At 30.6% G+C, this 16,132-nt stretch overlaps 1 protein-coding gene across 1 annotated transcript; it reads right to left on the minus strand.

Moving 5' to 3' along the window:
- Window positions 1–12,337: 12,337 nt before the first annotated feature.
- On the minus strand, window positions 12,338–15,912 carry LOC115696697 (ammonium transporter 2 member 5-like). Its single transcript, XM_030623587.2, has 3 exons — window positions 15,064–15,912; window positions 13,436–13,721; window positions 12,338–13,012 (listed from the first exon to the last, which is right to left on the minus strand). Exons 1-3 carry the CDS (start codon window positions 15,670–15,672, stop codon window positions 12,498–12,500), a joined length of 1,410 nt encoding a protein of 469 aa, XP_030479447.1. The 5' UTR covers window positions 15,673–15,912; the 3' UTR covers window positions 12,338–12,497.
- Between the last annotated feature and the right edge of the window lie 220 nt (window positions 15,913–16,132).

Raw genomic sequence — 16,132 nt, forward strand, 5'->3', positions numbered from 1 at the left:
TTTTTGCTATCTTTGGCTCCTTGATAGACAAAAAGCGGGAGTAGTACTTATTATTTTTTTTGGATTATGTGTTACAATCTTGGATCCTTGGTTTTAAGGGGAGTTGCTTGTTTGTGCTTTGTGCACTTTTCCGTTTAAAAAGTTGCTGTGTTTTCGGTTTGTAAGCTTTTCCGTCCAAAAAAAGTTCCTTGTTTTATGTGTTAGAGTGCTTTCATGAAGGGGGAGTATTTTCTATACTCTTGTATCTTTAAAAAGCTATTTGATTTGGTTTCTAACACTTGATGCAGGTTTTCTCATAATAAAATATTTTGTCAATCAAAGTGCCAAAGGGGGAGATTGTTAATTTCATTTTTGGCATATTTAATTGACAAAAATATTTTATTATTATTTGTATTTTCGGCTGGTATGTATTAATATGGTTTCCTTATTTGTGTGTATCTAAACTTGGAAGGAAAGTTGTCTAGCTTTCCTATTTATGGAAATTGAGGTAAATATGGTAAGTTTTGATTACACATTTATTCTTTTCTAACCAGCTGTTAATCTGATCTTGTGTTGAGTTTTCCTTTTTCTTAGATCAGGTTTCTTGAAGAGAAAACCGGAGCTAAACTTTCCTTTTCTATAAAAGGAAAGTTGTAGTTAGTGCCCACGATTCTGTAGGTACAGAAACGGAAATTCCTGGACTGATTGAAGAATTATTTTAGGGAAGTTACTAGTGGGCTGAGGTCTTGTTCAGACCGATTGTAAGCTGTCAATAAGATGTATATTCATTATAAATACATCTTATAGCAGCTAGGTTTGGTAACTCTTTTATTCACTTTCATATCTTAAGAAAAGAGTGTCTTTGTTATGTAGAGAAGAGTTGTTCTACTCTTACTTTGTTAATTTGTTGTTTGTATTGTCTTGAGTCTGTATTCAAGTCTACAACAAAGAACATCAGTGCACCTTCGGGAGAAGGGTATTTACAAGCTTTCGGGAGATTGCTTTTGAAGTCTTGCATCGGGAGGATACAAGCACACCTTCGGGAGAAGGGTTTTACTGTTGGGAATTATTTTACCAGGATCTTAGATCTACTCACAAGTATGTTTATTAACATCCTAATATGAACTTTCTAAAACGATAAAATAAACACATATAAAGTTAAGAAAACCTTACATTGATGCAGTGGAAGAAATGTCTCCTTCCACTCAGATCTCTAACGCTTGGTTCCTTTCTGTAGCAGAGTATATTCAAGATCTGAGCCCGAATGTCCTCCTTCTTCAAGTTTGATCCTTCACAGTCTTCCAATCTATGATTGAGTTACTGCTTGTTGTGTGTGGGCACTTACTCTTTCACTAGGGTCACGAAAAAGATGAAGGGAAAAGAGAGAGAGAGGTATTTCGGCCAAGGTAGAAAGTGAGGGAAGGCTCAGTTTTTCTGAAGAGAGAAAATTCTGTCAGAAAGCTAATGAAAGCATATGTTGTGACTGAGCCATCACTTTCTATTTATAGGCAACTACTAGGTTTAGGTTAGGATTTATTTGGCATTAAAATAATGAAAATATTAATTTGAAAAATCTATTTAAGTGGCCGGCCATATGGTGTTATTGGGCCTCACTTAATTTTGCAATTTTATCAAATTTTATCTCTATTTTCTCAAAAACGCCAATTTTCCAATTCTAACCTTTTAAATGCCAAAACTAATTATTTAATAACTAAAATACATTATTAAATAATATTGTCATTTAATTTAATTATTAATTAGACATATAAAGTCTATTAATAAATAAATAAACCTAGAAAACTCTTTTCCTTACAATTTCACCCCTGCTTAGTGAAAATTCATAAAATTAGACATAGTCTAACTTTAGAATTATAATTGATCAATCACGAATCAATTAATGAGTCTTACAAGCAGAATGTTCTCAACTAGAATGGGGACCATGGATCTATATGCTGAGCTTCCAATAAGTGAACCAAATTTACCAAGTAAATTCCTACTTATTAATTCTTCGTTGAATCCACTCTTAGAACTTAGAATTGCACTCTCAGACTTATATAGAGCATATTGTATGTTTCACGATACCAATATACTATCTCATTTAACCATTGTTATAATCTTATTGTGATTTAAAGATCCTCTATATAGATGATTTACATCGAGATGGGATTTCTTTACCGTTCTCACCCCTCAATGTATTTTTCCCCTTAAAACACTTAGCTACCTGTAAATGGTGTTTAGCGATCTAATAATTAGTCAGTTAAACAAGAGCTCATCCATTTACTTCTATTTGCTAAGCTCGAAGGGAATCATCACTTGACTTCTATACACCAGTAGAAGCTATAGATTCCATATTTATGTTCAGCACTCCCACTCAATCATACTATCATGTTCCCAAAATATACGTATCACCCTGACCCGAAAGTAGGCTTAACTAATAAATCTAAGAACATGAATAGCACTCCTGAGTTAAGCCCAAGCATATCAGGATTTAGATTCTTTTAATCTTAAGATCAACTACTGATATTGACTTGGAAAGATATGTATAACGGTAAGTTTGTAATATCTTAACTTAGTTGCAATATCGGTCCAGTCCAATGTATACTCCATACATTCGAAACTAGCATACTTTACTAATGTCCTGGAAAGAACATAACACTTACTCCAAGTGTAAGTACACATCATCGCTGATTATCACATTAGTGTAAATCCAATAACACTGATGAAACAGGGACCAAAACTTTTGATGCATATGATCACAATCACATTCCACTGTGTTGACGATACTGTAATTGTGAATAAACATATGATCTGGATTTAACTGATTTTGTGTGTATGAATGTAATAAACATATTAAACATATTAAACCATTAGCATGTAAAATTCATGCAAACATCAATCACTTCAAATTTCTTGTATTGATAACTAATCAGATTGTAAAGAGTTTTATTTAGGGCATAAAACCCAAGAAACTCCCACTTGCACTAATATAAAACAAACTGTGCAAATAGGTCAATCTGATATCTTGATCTTCAGATCAAGTGTAGTATATTTGAATCCACCCAAACTTCTGGAAACTAGTTCATAAATACTCTTATGAAACATCCTTTACTATATGCTTTACTCATCAAGGAATACTGAAATCTTTACTGTTTTAAATGTACATCTGAATTAACAGAAGACATATCTCTCATATTTTAAAATATGTAATTGAGATAATACAGTGTAGACTTTTCTTCAGTGATATAACTTTCTGGTATTTTCGAATAGACCAAGTTATAAATCTTCTCTGGTAGAGCTTGAATTATTATTCAATAATTCCTCCACCCCCAAAGTGAGCACCATCTTATAGGAATCGAAATTAGATGGTGAGATACAAGGATAACTGATACACAGTTCCTTAATATCAGACATATAGATCACTTTTATAAATCCTTCTTGAATATCTTCTAATGTTCCCTATTTGATTACATCTCAGATAGCTCCCACTCAATTGCAGATGTATGGTTAAATAATACTTTTAACCTCTGATTGTTTAGAGAGTTACCTAGTTGTGACTTTTGTATTAGTCTGAAACTTTAAGTCAAGACTAAGTCATCAACATAGCAGACTAGTATTTGAAGTGAAAAATACATGCCAGAGATAAAGTAATCAAAATTAAGATACCATCAAATTTTATGAGGATTAAGAATTCTTGGTTCAAGTCATTCGAATGGACTGAACTAGAGTTCTTTATCTTATTCTCATAATTCTGATAAGCTATACCTATCCATGTGAATGGTTAGATTTGCTTTTCAGTAGTGTTCTTAAGTACCTATCACAATTATCAACCTAATGAAGATGGGTATAGAATTTTAAAATTCTCCCACTCAATTAAGGTAGTGTGAAACTTTAACAAAGAACTTTCAAAGGTATCAAACTTTTACTTACAACAGTAAAATCGAAATGGAACATACAATCAAGATCAAGAATTTGTATTGACAATAGCTGACTCATTATATTACTTCCATGTTTAAACAAGATATGTGTTTCATAGGGAATTGTGGAATAGACTCCACCCCTAAGAATATACATATAGGGTACTATGGATAACCTCCACCCCTAAGTATATAGAGATTACGATCCACCTTTGAAGGTTGTAAAGATCATGATTCTCATAGTGTGATAGAGTTTATGTGGAGTTGAATACTATCCAGAGTTCATTAGATATAAAAGATCGTTGAACTGCATAGTTTTCTTAACTTTTCTCCACCCCTATCAGATCATAAGATCCTTTTATTAAACAAATTCTTAATAATTGTATGAGAATTAACAATTATTGATAAACATAGAAATAATATCTAGTGTTTATATAATATAACTCTATGAAGAGTTGAAAATATTATAGAATTTGCATCAATAATAAAAACACTTATATATACAAACATACAAATATAATGTGGTAATAATTGATGAAGATAAAATAAAATGAAGCTCAATCTCATAAATTGCAATAGTGAATTTCGAAAATAAAACTTTATTAATATAAAAAAAATGTATTGCAACAATATGAGAAAAACAGGGATAAATATCCCTAACTAAAATTTGAAATCCAAATTGTTTTAAACCAAAACAATTAATTCAAAAAATTGAAGAGCTTCATCTTCATCTGGACGATTTCACCCTTGGTCCAGCTTTCTGATCCAACTCAATTGAGTTCAAGTAGCTTGGCCAATTAGAAGAAGAAAACAAATAAACAAAGTTAGTCCAGAATCATAAATCCAATTGGATAACAATTCACTAAACTCTTAAAGTTTATTAATGGAAATACCTTGTCTCTTTGCAAGAAGTTTAGGACACTGGGGTTTCCAATGACCTTTTTCATTGCAGTGGAAACACTTTCCTTTAAGTGTAGCATCACCAGAAGGAGCAGCCTTTTTCATGGCTTTTGCTCGCTTCTTGGTGTTCTTCCACTTCTTCTTCGATTTGGGCTTTGAAGCAGAGGCAACATTTGCTTCAGGTTTCATCGTCCCATTACCATTACCAGGATTGTGAGGTTTACTCCCTTTCTTCTTGGGTCCTCCAATCAAATTTTCATAAGTTTGAAGGTCATTGACTAATTCATGAAAGTCAATTTCCTTCTTATTCATGACATAATTTGATATGTATGGTAGAAATGCTGGAGTCAGGCTATTCAAGATAAGACTAACTTGAGTAGCAATGTCCATTTCAGCACCATGATCCTGGGCTTCTTGGAAATAACTGGACATGAGGAGAACATGATCACACACGTTTTGATGAGGTTCCATCCGTGCATTGATGTACTTCTTAGTCGCGTCAAAGCGTGACTGAAGCGATGCCTTACCGAATAGCTCATTTAACTTCGTCATAACTTCAGCAGCCTTCTCAGTTTTAGAAAACCGAGTTTTTAGGGTGTCAACCATGCTAGAAAGCATAAAGTATGAAGCTTTGTCATTTGCCTTCTGCCAACGCTCATACTTTTCTTTCACAGCTTTGGATGCATTATCCCCAGGCACTTCAGGTGACGGCTCAGTTAAAACAAACAAGGCACTTTCTCCTATGAGAGCAATATTAATGTTCTCATTCCATTTATTAAAGTTAGATCCATTCAGCTTATTTTCAGTCAACAGTGATAACATGGGATTCATTTTGACAAAACAGAATACTACAAAACAATAGAAATCAACAAATAGAAATTAATAATGGTTTAACACACAAAATCAATTCAGAAATTATAAGCACATAGCAAGTAGGAATGATATGAGAAAATACTTAAAAAATTCAATCCTAAATAATTTCCAAGGTTTTCAACAAACTGATATCAGTGTCCCGTTTAGGCGAGAGTCAAAGCTACCATCCATTGAATAGAGTTGTCAGCTCATCTAAAATATTAAACATTCTAGCAACCTTTTATTCGATCAAGATCAGAATCCAGCGTTGTCCCGTTTAGGCGAGAGTCAAGGCTATTCTATCTCATGAGCTTCTACCATTGTTTCGCAATTTGCAAGTCAAATATGGTCGCCACCATTAGGGTGATCTATACCATATAAAACACTTACAAACCACTTATCATGCGAGATTAAACGGTGCGAAATTGCTAATGAACGTTCCTCCATTAGAGAGGATTACTCACTAAAACAAACGCGGTGTAAAACCCACAATGGAGATCGAATATCTTTAATAATAATAAAGCTCATTAATTAAAATGTATTTTCTTTATTATTCTAATAAATAAATCTCATTAAATTCTAAATTAAGAATTAAAATTCAAAAATAAGAATTTAATATAATATTTATAAAATTATACTTAGATGGTGATTGAAATAAAATTAATTATTTCCATCTTAGTAGTAATCTTCAATATAAATATTAAGGAAATTAATTTAAGTTGAATTAAATAAATAATTAGCAACTTAAAAATTTCCTTTGAGAATATATTTATTGGGTTTGAAAATTTAAAGTATATAAAAATACAATTTTCGAAAATAATAAAAATAGAAAAGAAATACTTCAAGCAAAAATATCACCTATCTAGATATTCTTTGACTAGTTAATTCATTTTCTAATAATATATATATATATATTTTAAATTCATTTATTTTAGATTAATCAATTAAATGAAAAAATCATTGACTTGAGTTGGTCCAAGAATTAATTAAAATAAATAATTAATTTACAACTCAATCTATTTTTCAAAAAATTCGAAAATATTGCATAATTAAAATGCAAATTTCGAAATTGATTTATAAAATAAAGAAAAATATATATTTTGAAAATTATTTAAATTTAAGTTGAAAAATTAAATTTCAACCTAAAAATAATTTTCTATTTAATTAAGTGTCATGAAAAATCAATAAATATTTAAGTATCATGATGAAAATCAACTTAGATATTTAGATTTTTCAACTTAATTAAATGTATTAAATTCAAGAAATAATAATTAAGTGTAGAGAAAGCTTAATTATTAATTTCTATTTAATACTAGGAAAAATATACTTAATAAAATTGTACCAAAATTAATTATTTAAATAATTAATTTCACAAAGTATAATTTTCCTATTTAAATATTAGAAATAATGAGTAGTCTAGAAATTACTATCTAGAAAATATCTTATTTGACTAAGTATCTTTTCAAAATTTGAAAAATATCTAATTTAAGTTATATAGAAAAAATCTAAAACTTAAATAATTTCAAATCTAGATTTAATTAAATATCACAAATTAAGTTGTAACCACTTAATTTGAAGATATCTTTTTAAAGTTAATATTTGAAAAGATATTAACCAAAAAATATCTAAAATATTCCATTTTAAGTTAATAGTTGAAAAGATATTAACTTAAAAAATATCTTAAGAATCTTTAATAACTAATGCCTAGGATTCCTCAACTTGATTTAAAATTTAAATCAAATATTCAAATTTAAGTTAGTTAAGAAAAATCAGTTGATACAACTAATTTATAACTTAAATAGGAATATTTAATTAAATAAGCTCCAGAAAGAATCTAGTTAGTTAAAATTCTATATTTAATTAAATACAAGAAAAATACAAATAGTTTGTCTAGAAATAATATCTAAACTAAAAGTGTTTTTCTTAAAATTAACTTTAAAATATTAAAATGAAAATAAATTTTCATATATTTTAAAAGTTAATTATGTTGCTAATTCAATTTTATTAGGTCAAACTAATATAATTAACCTAGTACAGTTATTCAAATCAGGCAAATGGGCCTTCACAATTGGGGTAGTTCATGTGAGGGGGTGCTGGGTTCAGTATGTCGTACCCACTTCTATGGCTCCCAACTCTCACACAAGGCCCAAAAGAAAGGAATTTAACCTTAAAATAAATAACTGTTATTAATTGAATAGGTCCAATAACTAGATGGACCTAAATAAAATCTATCATGGTGTGACATTTTATTTAGCAACAACCTATATGCATCTATATAATAAAATAAACACATAGGCTCACACAGGCACACTTTGGATGGATCCTATCATGTTGCTAGGTCATACACAGATGAAAGAAGATTGTAAAATTTACCTGTTACAAATTATTAACTTGACCAAGGGAGCCATCAGATCATTAGATCTGGCAAAAAGTAACCATGGCTATTTGCAATCAAGTAATAATAGGTTTTAAAAACTTACATACAAGCTAAAACCACATACTCCTGCAACAAGGTTAGCTGGATAGTTGGAACTAGGATTTATTTAATTTTAAATAAATAATTTCGAAAAATAAATAATTAAATAAAAAATATTTTAATTTTCGAAAAAATAAAAATAAAATTTTAAAAAAATATTTTAATTTCGGAAAATAAAAAAAAAATTAAATTTCGAAATTTAAAATTAAACCTACTTTTTGAAAAATTAGGTTTCAACCAACCTAAATATCATTTCGAAAAATTTGCTAACTACTTTTAAAAAATTAAATGTTATTTTAAAAATAAAAATTAGAAAAGATAAATGAAATATCTTTTCAGATTTTTAAATTTAATTTAAATAAATAAAATAACAAAATTTAAAAGTTAGCAAAATATCTTATATCTATTTAAAATTACATGATTATAAATATCTTATTTTAAATTTAAATAAGGTCAAAATATCTAAAAAGATTTAATTTAAAAAAAAAATCTTAAAAGATAAGATATTATTAAAAAAAATATCTTAAATGATAAGATATTTTAAAATATCTTAAAAGATTTTATAAATATCTTATAAAATCTGACCTTAAATTTAAAAAAAAAAAAGATATAATCAAATTTAAAAATAAGATAGATTTTTAAGCAAGAAGATAGATACTAATTATATTCGAATTCAAATTAACTAATATCTTGAATTAAATTAAAAAAATATATTAAATTAATTCAAAAATGATAATTAGAATTGAATTAGGAATAGTAATAGTATATATACAAAACCATACAAAAAATTGGAAGTTAATTACATGAAAAAGCATGAAAAATCGAAGAAAAACGAAAAAATTCGAAACTGTACGGACAGATTTGCGATCGCAGGAAAATATCAGCACAGCCCCGATTTTTCAAATCTTCAAAAAATCATAACTAATTCAAATAAAATCCAAATTAAGTTCTGTAAAAGGCTATCTTGCTTAATTTTTTCCATACTATCCAATAAAAATAATTCCAGAAACGAAATCACAATTATTTTTCACGAAAATTTCACAAACATCAATCAATCATCAAATAACACTCAATACAACATGATACCATCCAAAGAACATACAAACAATCGTTTTAAAGTCCAAATTTCATGTAAGTAAATCAATTACCATGGCTCTGAGGCCAGTTGTTGGGAATTATTTTACCAGAATCTTAGATCTACTCACAAGTATGTTTATTAACATCCTAAATATGAACTTTCTAAAACGATAAAATAAACACATATAAAGTTAAGAAAATCTTACATTGATGCAGCGGAATAAATGTCTCCTTCCACTCAGATCTCTAACCCTTGATTCCTTTATGTAGCAGAGTATAATCAAGATCTGAGCCCGAATGTCCTCCTTCTTCAAGTTTGATCCTTCACAGTCTTCCAATCTATGATTGAGTTACTGCTTGCTGTGTGTGGGCACTTACTCTTTCACTAGGGTCACGAAAAAGATGAAGGGAAAAGAGAGAGAGGTATTTCGGCCAAGGTAGAAAGTGAGGGAAGGCTCAGTTTTTCTGAAGAGAGAAAATTCTGTCAGAAAGCTAATGAAAGCATATGTTGTGACTGAGCCATCACTTTCTATTTATAGGCAACTACTAGGTTTAGGTTAGGATTTATTTGGCATTAAAATAATAAAAATATTAATTTGAAAAATCTATTTAAGTGGCCGGCCATATGGTGTTATTGGGCCTCACTTAATTTTGTAATTTTATCAAATTTTATCTCTATTTTCTCAAAAACGCCAATTTTCCAATTCTAACCTTTTAAATGCCAAAACTAATTATTTAATAACTAAAATACATTATTAAATAATATTGTCATTTAATTTAATTATTAATTAGACATATAAAGTCTATTAATAAATAAATAAACCTAGAAAACTCTTTTCCTTACAATTTCACCCCTGCTTAGTGAAAATTCATAAAATTAGACATAGTCTAACTTTAGAATTATAATTGATCAATCACGAATCAATTAATGAGTCTTACAAGCAGAATGTTCTCAACTAGAATGGGGACCATGGATCTATATGCTGAGCTTCCAATAAGTGAACCAAATTTACCAAGTAAATTCCTACTTATTAATTCTTCGTTGAATCCACTCTTAGAACTTAGAATTGCACTCTCAGACTTATATAGAACATATTGTATGTTTCATGATACCAATATAGTATCTCATTTAACCATTGTTATAATCTTATTGTGATTTAAAGATCCTCTATATAGATGATTTACATCGAGATGTGATTTCTTTACCGTTCTCACCCCTCAATGTATTTCGCCCCTTAAAACACTTAGCTACCTGTAAATGGTGTTTAGCGATCTAATAATTAGTCAGTTAAACAAGAGCTCATCCATTTACTTCTATTTGCTAAGCTCGAAGGGAATCATCACTTGACTTCTATACACCAGTAGAAGCTATAGATTCCATATTTATGTTCAGCACTCCCACTCAATCATACTATCATGTTCCCAAAATATACGTATCACCCTGACCCGAAAGTAGGCTTAACTAATAAATCTAAGAACATGAATAGCACTCCTGAGTTGAGCCCAAGCATATCAGGATTTAGATTCTTTTAATCTTAAGATCAACTACTGATATTGACTTGGAAAGATATGTATAACGGTAAGTTTGTAATATCTTAACTTAGTTGCAATATCGGTCCAGTCCAATGTATACTCCATACATTCGAAACTAGCATACTTTACTAATGTCCTGGAAAGAACATAACACTTACTCCAAGTGTAAGTACACATCATCACTGATTATCACATTAGTGTAAATCCAATAACACTGATGAAACAGGGACCAAAACTTTTGATGCATATGATCACAATCACATTCCACTGTGTTGACGATACTGTAATTGTGAATAAACATATGATCTGGATTTAACTGATTTTGTGTGTATGAATGTAATAAACATATTAAACATATTAAACCATTAGCATGTAAAATTCATGCAAACATCAATCACTTCAAATTTCTTGTATTGATAACTAATCAGATTGTAAAGAGTTTTATTTAGGGCATAAAACCCAACATTTACAAGCTTTCGGGAGATTGCTTTTGAAGTCTTGCATCGGGATGATACAAGCACACAACCTTCGGGAGATAGTTGTATAGGCTTTCGAGAGATAGCCTTTAAGCCTTGAATCGGGAGGATTCAAGCACTCTTCAAGGTGATCGAAGGGAGTTCGAGCTCTTGGAGTTTTATCAAGATTCGGTTAGTAGGTGGACTACATCAAGCTTGCGGCATACAATAAGAGGGAGTCTATTTATGCATAAGTCAATTACTTTGTATTTTTGATACCGATCTAATGAATCTTATCTCTGGGCGTGGCCCCGTGGACTAGTAACAATCTGAAAGGATTGTTGAAACCACGTACAAAAATCTTGTGTGTTTTTACTTTTATGCACTGTTTGTTTTTCTGGGTTTTCTCTGGAGTTACAGAGTTGTATTCTGTAACTACGGAAAAACTGTTTTCAGTACGAGTTTCATTATTCCGCATTTAATTAATCACTTAATTAAATAATTAAACTGGGAATATTAAAATACGAAATTTCAATAGAGAATAGGAAGGTAGAGAGAGAAAGGGAGTAGCGAAAGAAAGTGAGGGAGCTAGCGGGAAGAGTGGAGCGTGGCTCGAGGAGCGCCTCATGCGGGGAGCTTAACTCGTGTCTTGGCGCATCCTTATGCCAACTCTTCTCCTCGTGTGGGTTGGTCCCAATTTTCTCACCCATACACTTTTGAAGTGTGTGTTGGGATTAATTATCTTTGATTAGTTTAAAATATCTCGAAATTTATATTTGGTGAATTATCGGGTTCAACAATATAAGGTGTACGGTAAGATGTATAAGATTTTATCTCAAACTAATTGAGTATGAGTGAAGTAGCTATATATCTTCTAAATGGTATATTTAACTTTCAACACATTATCAATTTATAGGACTCTTTAATTACACAACAAGTAAAAATTGTATAGAAATAAGATGAACAACAATCAGTGTACAAACAGTAAAGATTTTATTACAAATTAGACATAGAGAGAAAGAGAGATAATATACTACAAGGATGAACCAAATTCTTGTCCATTATTGAGAGAACCTCCCAAGAATTGTTTTTGTGACCTTACACAATAATTGAATCAAACCTCTAAAGAAATTAGATGAAAGACAACCAATGTAGAAACAGTATAACGATTTTATTACAACTCAGACATTAGACTTAAACATAGAGAGAGAGAGAGAGAGAGAGAGAGAGAGAGAGAGAGAGAGAGAGAGAGAGAGAGAGAGAGAGAGAGAGAGAGCTCAATCATCCATATGCAAGACATGAAATTTCTACTTACGCCATCTCAATGTGACCTCCTCCATACTTGTGGTTATTAGCATTCGCTTCTTTCTCACCTTGACCCCAAATGGCATAAGCTTCTTCTCCATGGGCTGCTTCATCTCCGATCTCCAAATCCTCTTCTGACATCCTCAAAGGAACAATTAATCTCACCACAATGCAAACAAGGCTGGTCATAATGATATTTAGGACAACAACAAACACTATCCCGTAAATTTGCCACCCCATTTGCCTAAATCCTTCCCTCACTTTTCCCATATGAAAACCATAAAATAACCCCATGTACTCATTATAGTGACCATAGAACAAAAAATTGAGCTTCGGCTCTGCGAAGAGGCCAGTTAGAAGTCCCCCTAGGGTTCCGGCGACAGCGTGAGTGTGAAGTACAGCCATGGTGTCATCAACCTTCTGAAGAATTTTCCATTTCTTATGAACAACCATCATAGTGAACCATGGGATGGAGCCCGAACATATACCCATGATAATGGCTGCCCATCCTTGTACGACCCCTATGTGTTTGATAAAAGAAAAAAAAAAAACTTTATGCTTAGACAATATTAGTGCATGTTTGGCATCATAACTAAAAAACTGTTTTTATTTATTTTTAAAAAATAGAAAATTGTTTTTTGAAAAATAATTTAGCTTGTTTGGACTTGTTTTTTGAAAACAGTTTTCAAAAAACAAAGTTACAAAAAACAAGAATTTTGAAAACAACAAAATGTTGTTTTCTGATTTAAAAACCAAATCACTTTTGGTCAATATTGTTTTTAAAAAACACTAACCAAACGTGACTTGTGTTTTAAAAACTTCAAAAACTATTTTTTGTTCTCATTTCTAAAAATAATTTTTTAAAAACAAAAAACAGAAAACAATACTAAACATGCTCTTGTTAATTTTGAATTTATTCAAATATGTTAATTTGGGAGAGTTACCAGCAGCTGGGGTGATACAGACCAAGCCAGTGATCATTCCTTGGACTGCGCCAATGACAGAGGGTTTTCCGAAAAACACAATGTCAAGAACAAGCCAAGTGAGCAAACTAGTGGCAGTACAAATATGAGTGTTCAATACGGCTAATGAAGCATCCATGCTGACTACATAAGGGTCTCCTCCATTGAATCCTGTCCATCCTAACCATAACAATCCAGCCCCCGCCAACATCAAAAGAATGTTATTTGGAGGGAACCTTTCTCTATCCTTGTTCAGTCTAGGTCCAACCTGTAAAATGATCAAATGGAAGAATTTGGTAATTAGTTAGTTCAAAGTTTGTCTACTATTTTTTAGAGGTCTCTTACTCTTGTTTCTTGCCACTTCAAATCATTCATGTTAATTCTATGATAATTGTTTTTAAGTGTGATAAATCTATATGATATTCTAAATGATAATAAGAAAACAATTGAGCCCTTTTTGATTGTTTATCGACTTGAATTTCTGTAATGTAATGGGGTTACGTTTTTCATATTTATTAAGACGTAAGCTATATATTAATTTTGAATAGTACTAATGCTTTAGAAGTTTGAACTTGAAACTTTTTTTTTGTTTGAAACCTTTAATCAAATAATCATATTCATGTAATTAAAAATAATATAGTCTCACTTAAAAATATCAATGACTAATATTTATTATACATCACTTTATGTAATAAGTGTGTACTTTAGGTGTGTATTTAGCATTGTTAAAAGAGTCTAACATCCTTATATATGTATCATATTGTTATTAAAAATAATAATATTCATATTTTAAAAATAACTTAAATTGCATGTCATACATAATTTTTTTTGTATATTTAGTGTTCTTAACATGAAAACACATCTTGTTTAAAAAAAAAAACATCAAAAAACAACTTGTCGTGATGTATTATTGGCCTAAAAAAATAATTGTTGCAGGGGCAAGGCCGGCTCTAAGTTAAGGCGAGCTAAGCCTGCGTCTAAGGCCTACTAATTTTAGGAGCCCAAATTAAAAAAAAATATCTTTTAAAAATATTATATATTTTTTTTTAATAATTTTTAAAAATACTCTTTATAGTAAGAATCTAAATTTTTTTTTACCTATTACTTATTTTAACTTAGGGCCGGTTCTATAAAAAGTATTGCATGATGTCCATTGCTTGATAGACATGTTATATATATACTAATGAATAAGATGCCTGAAATTTCAAAAAAAAAAAATGAATAAGATGCCTGCACTTCAAAATATGTACTAAAATATTACACTTAATGTGACACTATATATATATTTTTTTTAAAAAAAAGGTATGGTTATTTGAAAAACCTGTCAGATTTAGTGTATATTTCGAGTAAATATATATACTAATAATTTACTATTGAACTCTATATATTAAATTTTAATTAAAATGTGTGATTTATAATTAGTTTGCACCAACATAATATGACAGGTTATTGTTTGTATTGGACACCAGCCATGCGCTTTCAAATAATATACGTGTGAGATTCTGCTACCCTTATATGAGAAATTAATCCATGTATATATAAACATACCCAATTTATATATATATATAGAGAGAGAGAGAGAGATAACTATTTAATCTGTATTTCCATACCCAATATGCAGCAGTGAAACCAGCAACACCAGAAGACAAGTGAATGACATATCCACCAGAATAATCAATAATTCCATTAACAGAAAAATACCCATTAGTAGACCATATACTGAAAGCCACAACAGTGTACGAAAACGTTAGCCATAGAGGAACGAACAACATCCACGCATAGAAATTCATTCTCCCCAACAATGCTCCAGCAATAAGAATCAATGTTATAGCTGCAAAAACAAACTGAAAGTACACCATAGTTGCATTTGGTATCATTCCAAGAAACGCTTTCTGGAAGAAGTATTTCTGGTCCAATGCAACATTGGCTTTTCCCCAAAGAGGAAATAGTTTGTCACCAAAGGACATTTGGTAACCCCAACCAACCCAACAAACTAGAACGCAAGCGAATGCGTATAAAACCATGAAAGCCGAATTTACAGCCCATTTCTTTTTGACCGCACCACCGTACAAAATTAACAGCCCCGGAACACTCTGCATCCCTACTAACGTTGCCGCCGTCAGTTGCCACGCGTTGTCGGCTTTGTTCATCCATTCTGGACTTGCAAAGTCTGGTATTAGGTTAGAAGGTAATGGAACGGTGGCATTGAGATTGGCCATTTTTTATATTTTTCCTCAAAAGATAAACAAACACAACACTACTACTTCACAGTACTCAAGCTTTGTTTTGTTGTGATTTTGTGTGTTTGAATTGTTAATGTGTGAAGTTTATTATATAAAGTGCCAACCAATGTCCTTTTAAACATAGAGTTTTGTGTTTGGTTTCTCAGGACAACAAGCTGTCCAATTGATGGTTTTTTGGATGGAATTTTCAATGGGAGGATTCTGATTTTGAAGTTTAATTTATTTTAATTTTGTTGATTTTTATGATTTTTTTGGTGAAGCTGTCACTGAGCAGGATTCTCTCAGGCATTATTTATAATTGAATTGTATGTTTTTATTAGTTCTTGACGTTATTAACGATGGTATCTGGTTTGGCTTTGGTGATAGATGTGTTATAATTCCTTGTTTAATACTTTATTAACAATGTTTAATGATGTTGGGTATGAGCACAAGGTAA

Source organism: Cannabis sativa, chromosome 7 (genome assembly GCF_029168945.1).
Source record: "Cannabis sativa cultivar Pink pepper isolate KNU-18-1 chromosome 7, ASM2916894v1, whole genome shotgun sequence".
NCBI classification, from domain to species: Eukaryota; Viridiplantae; Streptophyta; class Magnoliopsida; order Rosales; family Cannabaceae; genus Cannabis; species Cannabis sativa.